The sequence below is a fragment of the Xiphias gladius genome, chromosome 16 (genome assembly GCF_016859285.1).
Source record: "Xiphias gladius isolate SHS-SW01 ecotype Sanya breed wild chromosome 16, ASM1685928v1, whole genome shotgun sequence".
Classification (NCBI taxonomy): Eukaryota; Metazoa; Chordata; class Actinopteri; order Istiophoriformes; family Xiphiidae; genus Xiphias; species Xiphias gladius.
The window spans coordinates 21,598,321-21,606,029 of NC_053415.1; the positions used below are offsets into that span (position 1 = coordinate 21,598,321).

Sequence of the window (7,709 nt, forward strand, 5' to 3'; positions counted from 1 at the left end):
ACATCTGCACTGTGGTCATGGGACCTGTCAATGACCAGAGCACAGCACAGATTTAACAAAAGCGTGTGTGTATGCATCCATTTCTATTATTTGTAGCCCAAAGGTACTGCATTGATTTTTACATGCAGAAATGCTAAATTTGGTTAGTCATCCTAGCCTAATCACCAAATCAACCAGCCTTTAGTTTTGTTAGCGAAGTCAGTAGCCTTCATGTTGATTTTGAAAAATATATGTAACTAATGTCACTAAATACCAAGTTAAAGGAGGTGTCCTGCAGCGGTAAACCCCGAAGAACACCTCTTGGTTACTGTCTGTGGGAGATTGGTTTTATATCCAAAATGATCCGATGGTGAGCCGCCATCTTTACACCATCTTTCGGATTATTTCGATTCCGATTATTTTTTGTTTGTTAAAATAATAAGACAATACAGGTGAAAGCTGGTGCGGTCTGTTTGTTGCTCCCAGCCCATTTATCCTAAAGTCAGCAGGTCAGATATGGGTAAAACCACCAGATAGCACCAAAGTCAGAAAATTTTTAATAATAAATCAAAGTGTTACTCGATTTTGTTGAGGGCTCCCTTACTTTCAAAAAGAGGCTAAGGGTCTACAGCCTGCGACTCTGTGAGGTTGTACTTTGCAACAGTGGTGCTTTGGATCAAATGTTAACATTAGCGTGCTAATACGCTCACAGTAACGCTAACATGCTGACGCTTCGGAGGTATAATGTTTACCCTGTTCGCCATCTTAGTTTAACATGTTAGCGCTAACATTTGCTAATTAGCACTTAGCACAGCGGAGGCTGATGGGAATGTTATTAGTTTTGTTGATTTTTGTCATAAACTAAAGTATTGGACAAACTGATAGTTGGACCTGATGACGCGGCTAAATGTTAAGTGAATGGCCAAAATTCACCCTGAGGAGGTCATGAATGGCAATCCATCTAAAAGTTGTTGAGATAGTTCAGTCTGGACCAAAGTGGTGGACTGATCCACAGAACATTGTTGTCCCTAAGTCATGCCACTAGCATGGGTAAAAACGGACTTCTACCTTTTTCCCCGAACCCAGTGATAAATAGCCCAACTCCGTATCTTGTTTTCTGAGAGTGCCGAAGAAGCTCAGCGCGTCCCCAGGCTTGAGTTAGAGAACCACCAATGTAGAGCTTAATAAAGATCATTTCCCTCCGTGGCTCGTCCGTTACTGATTGAAGATTCATTAGGGAGGAGAGAGAGCGTTTTAGTGTTAGGGACAGGAAGAAAAACATTTCTGAGAGTATGACTGTTAGAGATAGCATGCATTGGTGGCCCAGGAGGGTGAAGTGGAAATGGCTCTGTCTTTAACAGCAAAGTACTGTTAAAGTGCCTGAGGCTTCTTCTTTTTCCTGCCTATCTCTCCACTGTTCCTTTTTCAGTTCAGTGATATTATACATCAGAGGGGAACAATATTATGGAGAAATCTGACAGAACAATAAACAGAAAGGGATAAAGACAGGGGTGTCAACAAAGAAACAAAAAGATGCAATCCATCTACAACCCCGGTTCTTCGTCCACTCATCGCCACATCTTTGTTTCAGCCGGTGTGACAGATCACGTTCTCAGGCCACTTAGCGCTTTGACTCTCGGGTTGTTTTGATCACTGATCTCACCCATGTCTCCCCATGCCACAGGACCATTGCGTGCCTGCCTGTTTTCCTGCTCTTCTCCCTGCCTGCCGATCGGTCATCCAGCCACAGCCACAACCCTGCCCCTCATCCCCGCCGTCCACGCCCTCCTTCGCCAGCCACCGGCTTCCCTCAGCCCTCTGCCTGTACCTGCCATGATCCTCACCTCTGTCCCTCTTCACTCCCGGTGAGCAGACAGTTAACTTTTTCCTCATTCTTTGTAACTCCGGAGTCCGTGTCCTGTGTTTGGGGTTCCTCTGTTGATCCTATCATGAAATGCTATTAAAACAAATATCCACACACAAAAAAAGCAATGTTTTCGACAAATTTAGCCCACTTTTAATATGGGCATCCATGCATTATTTTTCACCTGTAAGTTATCAAAACCATGCTTAAAGGGGCAATACATGGATTTTACAGATGAAGGTCCTACCACCCCTCTTGGTTGTGTTATGGGAAACGTAGGAACTTAACCCATACTAGATACTAAAAGTCAGGATATCTCAGTGTCTGGCGCTTTGATTTTGATAATTGTAATTTAAATCTATAACCCCTCCCCAACTTTCTGTAAGTGCAATACTAGAACGCTGGAGTCTCCTTATAATGGGTTATGTGGATGTGTGATGTGTAAAGGCTCTAATTTCCTGCTGTAATGTTAATTTCTAAAACTCTTTGAAGGAAAGTACTGAATTCCTGCACACTTGAGAGCACTACGTTTATTGAGACTCCAACTCATGCAGACCAAAACATTGCAATTCTTTTGAATAATTTCTTCCACACCTGTTTACCAGCTGTGCATTGTTCAACCTCCTAAATCTGAAGACCTGTGTGTGGCTCCATTTTTTTTTCTTTCCTTGAAAGTTTCAAGAATATTCGATAAAAAGAATGTCAACAATGTTCTCACACCCTGGGAAAGAAAGGAAAAAGGCTGGGAACCTTTAAAGGAAACTTGCTACAACATGTTTTTCAAATTAACAATACCATAACCCATTGGGAACGTCATGGGAGCCAAAAACTGCTCACCGGGTCTCTCCTCCCCTGCTTCTTCACACCCCGAACTCTCTCCACGTCTCTCTCGCTAATTACTACAACCTGTCAGCCTCTCCCGGTTGCTGTGGCGACCGGCCGTCGTCATGGCAACCCCCTCGGTCTGTCTGGCTCGGTGAGGGAGGGGGTGGGAGTGTTATCATGCAGAAAGGTGAGATAAGAGAATTAATTTCTTACTGAGTAGATAAAAGAGCAGCTGGTCTCTGCCGGTGAAACATTTAAATCACAGGGGAACCGTGGTGACGCTTAGAGGCCAAAACTTATTCTGTACATATGTGTGGTTATCTTTTACTGAATATTTGTATCAATATCAAGGATTTAAGCTGCTGATTTTAACTTTTATCCAAAAAGGTCCACAAAAAGAAGTTAATGTTACATTTCAAAAAAACTTTAAAGGTGAATGGTGAAATGGAATTAAGGACTCATCTGTGGTAAAGCAAATATACAGTTTTTAGTTTTTTTTAAATGAGCATCAATTTTCCAAGGCAATACAGGTTTTACCTTCAGGCTAAAATAAAGACCTGAATAGCAGAATAATCAGTAAGTCAACGGACAGAAATTGAGTCATATATCTCAATAAAAAGCAAAACATCGGACAAAAAAAAAAAAAAGAAAAAGGATTGGACGACGCTCCTTGGGAATTCATTAATGGGCACCATTTTTTGATTGTTTATAACCTAATCAAAAACATAAATCAACAATAATTGCCACTCTAATTCAGATTGTGTTTTAATATTGTATCCTACATAACACTGTTTTCTGTAGGGTCATAACCAATACAAAGCAAAATGTCCCTTCTCAGATAGCTTTACAGCACAGTAAAAAAATACTGCCATCATATTGTTTGCTTCCTTTTCAACCAAGCAGTTCCTAATTTGTCCATAAGGTAATGCAAACTGACGCAAAAAAAAAACTGTATTATAGATAGTTTTATAGGAATTTTTGACTGTTTAAGTGGCCGCCCCAAGAGAACAATTTGACCAGTGGTCCCTACGTAATTTGACTTTGAGAACGCTGTCCTAGTGTGGATTAATAAAAAGGCTCCACCCAAATTAGTGACAGAAAAATACTTGTATTTCCAAACCAACCCTCCAGGATGTTTAAACATCATATTTTTGAAGAAGTCTCTCAAAACTTCCCTGAGCATAAACTCATATAAATCTTACAATCTTTAAAACCACTGACTACAAAGACATCACATTATACACTGAAAACATGATCTGACAAATCAAACTGCAGTGAGAATTCAACACTCCTAAACTAAAAAAAAAAAAAAAGGGGGGTAAGCTAGGGGACGTTTCATTTTTTTCAAAAGCCAATCAGAAATGTCAAATTCATCGACACCCACACTCGTCCACCACCATGTCCTGGTAATGTCGCAACACCACGTTGTCGTTGTTGTCGTAGTAGAGCATGGAGATCGGGGAGAGGCGGATGGGGACGCAGCAGGGCTGAGGCGTGCCCTGCGGGTCCAGGGAGTGCACCAGGGTCTGCAGGATCGCGTGGTTGGTGCCGTTCAGGCTCTCACTGAGTGGGAACGGGCACTCGCCGTGGCAGTAGTTGGCCATGTAGCCCTGCGGAGCGATGATCCAGTCCTGCCAGCCCACGTCTTTGAAATCGATGTAGAGGCGTCGGGCCTTGCACACGTTGCTGGGCGTCACGGGGAGGTGGACGGCGCTTCTCCTCTGTCTGGAGCGACACTGGTGGGGGTTGAGGGACACGGCCACCAGCGAGGCCTGGATTAGCGGCAGGGTGAAGGCTGGTTCAAATGGGAGGGAGTTCCCAGGGTGAAAAGAAAGAAGCTCCTCTGGATCTGTGCTGAGAGGAAGCAGCTCCAGAACCAAACCATAGTTGCGTCCCGGTTTGCGCCAGTTCTCCGCCAGCGCGGTGAGGTCCATGGTGATGGCGGTGGGTTCAGGCTGCAACTGGATCGACTGGGACAGTAGGAGTCTGCGGTTGGCCTGGGGATTTGCTCCCCTCAGCGTGGCTCGGATCACTTTGGAGAGAGACACACTGAGGGCCCGGGGCCCCTGCAGGAGCTCTGCAGATCTGAAGGGTTTCCAGTGGAACTTGACTTCCAGCTGAGCCAGAGACAGCAGCTCCACAGGCTGCAGGACAGACATGTTGAAGAAAAGCTGCTTCTCCAGACAGGCCTGACAGCCGCTGCTCCACCCAGACACCATCCTGCCTGCAAAACATCAGCAGGGAGACCGGATTTTTAGCACGAACTTTACTTTCTTTCGGGGGTTTATTTAGGCGACACACACACACACACACACACACACACACACACACACACACACACACACACACACACACACACAGAGACACGCTTTTGTATCCACTTTTAAAAAAAACAAAACAAATTATTAAGGTTTCTTGTGTTTTGGCAGTTTGCTCTATCATGTTCCTGAGTAACACTTTGATCTATAAATAATAGTGTATATTCTGGCTCATACCATAGTGCTGAGGCTTGCAGGCTGCGATAAGGCCTGTTGCACTTTTCCAGTTTAAAAGTTGTTATATTTGTGCTAGAGTCCTAAACCCATTTGGCCATTGGCCCAGCGGAAAGGAATATTTGTGCAATGCGAGTAACTGAGAATTACTAAGTCTATCCAAAAACTCAAAGAGCAATTTACTACTTTCTTTAAGCCCATCTGTCTAATTCATTTTAAAACTGTGTCCTCTCAGTAAATGCAAAACCGTGGACTCTTACATGCAAACGAGAATTTCTAACTGAAGCTCAGACGGTTGCCATGTCACGATCTACCAGTGGAACAGCAAACGACATTTGCTAAGTCTGGTTTTATCCAAATAAATTAATTGCACTTATTAAGACATGAACGTATGCTGCTTTTAAATACAGCATCTTCAAAAAAAAAAAATCTATGAAATTTATTGGATTTCTGACTTTATTCTCAAATCTTCATCAGTGTCTGGATCCATCCACACCTTTTCAAAACACATCAGAATACCATAGACTCAACTTCACATAAGAACCTGTCTAATTGCTGGACTCCTGAGCATACCGGGCCCTTAAATGAATTGCCATTATACCTTGGTCTTGCACGTATCGGATGATGTTGCCGCGGACCCCGTACTCTGACACCGTGCAGGGGTCGCTTTCCTGGCTCTGAATGCTCTCCGACCTCCGGAACATCCTCCAGAGCGCGGAGGGGACGTGGCGCCGGGTCTGGTGGATCCCCGCGGGCCGGGGCCGCCCGGAGAGCCCGAGGGAGCTGAGCAGGAGCCGCTCCTGGCTCTTCATCTCCTCCACGTGGGAGAGGTCACACCCGCGGAGGAGGCAGGCCGCAAGCAGCAGCAGGGCAGTCATGTTGGGCCTCGTTCGGGACTGTACTGAGCTCTGCCGGTCCCGCAACCCGGAGGGCGCACGACGTTTGCTCAAAGCCGTGAAACCTCCCGCCGTGCAGCTGCATAATTATGTTAATGAGGAGCGGGCAGACAGGCCGGAGATAACTTGAGATGGGCGGGAACAGGCAGAGGTTGATCTCAGGTCAGGTTGTCAGGACGAACGGCGAGGTTCCTGACCCGAACTACAAAAAACCGCCTGCAAAAACTGACATGGAGTTTCTCCATTTTCACAGTGCTGAGTAACTGTTTCATATATATAAAGGGTTATTCTGATGTATCCTAAACTCTCTCTCTTCCTTTCATTTGGTGTGTTCGTGTTCAGCCCCTCTGCTCTATAACGTCCCAAATGTCCCTCTTTACAAGGCCCAAATAAATGTGAGGGTTGTTCACCAAAACCCGAGAGCTTGACTTATAGATGAAAGAATGGTTAAAAGTTCAGTTCAGCCAAATAGCAATACATAGATTCATTAATTATATAAAATAAAATAAAAAACTAGCACTTTATGTTTGAGATATTTGCCCACTACCCAACAGTAGACATTTTCCATTTCTGGTGCTCAAAACAACAAATATTACGTTAAAAAACGTCGAAAGCGGCAGCTATACTGGGGGGGGGGCTACAGTCTAACAGAGCAATAGTCCCAACGTCAGGGTGTGAACAACAGTTGGTGGCATTGCATTGAAAAGCCAGGAGATACCGGCGTCGTTGGGATTCATCCTCTACACACCGCAAACATCTGTCCCCGTCCGTGGGCCAACTGGATGTTTTCAGCAATTTCAGCCGCTCATTGGAACTGAACAGCAAAGACGCGCAAGTTTATCCGGAAGTATTTCAGCTGGAGCGGTTTTGTTTGCAGTGTGATGGAAACCTCGGGGTCAAGACCGGGGAGGTTCTTCCAGCGGCTTCGTGTGCCCCTGCAGTGAGTCCGTTCTACCATCTAGTGTCCATTGGAGGTACCTACTTGCAGAACTCAAATGAGGGTCTAGTTTGTTTTACATGATACATTTAACTAAAGCAGTGGTTCCCGACATTTTCGGCCTCTCTGTGGACCCCCCCAAAAAAAAAAACAGTGATGTTTGCGATTCCTCGTCACGGTTTCTGGCCTCAGTGTGGAAATGAACAAGGACTGAGTTTTCCCTCTCAGACTGAACTCACGGGAGCAGTTATTGAAGGCCTGAAGTGGTGAAAAGTATTCCCAAGAAAAAAGCAACAATGAGAGAACAACAAATAACTATATGCTTTATCCCTTTAATCATCCTGGGACCCTCCTTGGGGGGGGGGGTAAACCCTAGACTGGGAGTCAGACCAATGTTTGGACTGTTCCCTTAACAAAACCAAAAAAAAGGGGTTAAACTGATTCCTTTTATCTGTTTAGTATTTATGATAAACCATGATAGAAAACTTTCTTTTTATTGTTCAATTTCTGGCATGAAGATTTTACAACTGATCTTTTCACTGAACCTCCAGAGATATTTGGTTCTGGCTCTGCTCAGTCTACAGACGTAATAACTGATTCTTTTTTTCTATATGTTGTCAGCAATAACTTATTTATTTAAAAAAAAAGTTTTGTTTTTTTTAAAATTCCTTTTCATCTTGTGTGTCTGTGCTCACAAAGAAATGGCTTTTTCCCAG

General features: G+C 44.3%; 1 protein-coding gene across 1 annotated transcript; it reads right to left on the reverse strand.

Moving 5' to 3' along the window:
- Window positions 1-3,135: 3,135 nt before the first annotated feature.
- Window positions 3,136-6,961, reverse strand: gdf3 (growth differentiation factor 3). Its single transcript, XM_040147530.1, has 2 exons — window positions 5,762-6,961; window positions 3,136-4,892 (listed from the first exon to the last, which is right to left on the reverse strand). Exons 1-2 carry the CDS (start codon window positions 6,036-6,038, stop codon window positions 4,039-4,041), a joined length of 1,131 nt encoding a protein of 376 aa, XP_040003464.1. The 5' UTR covers window positions 6,039-6,961; the 3' UTR covers window positions 3,136-4,038.
- Window positions 6,962-7,709: the final 748 nt, after the last annotated feature.

Excerpts from the sequence above, each read along its gene's own strand:
- gdf3 (XM_040147530.1), bottom strand. The coding sequence starts at position 6,038 with ATGACTGCCCTGCTGCTGCTTGCGGCCTGCCTCCTCCGCGGGTGTGAC. Across the intron at positions 4,893-5,761 it reads CCGATACGTGCAAGACCAAG|GCAGGATGGTGTCTGGGTGG; the intron begins GTATAATGGCAA and ends GATGTTTTGCAG.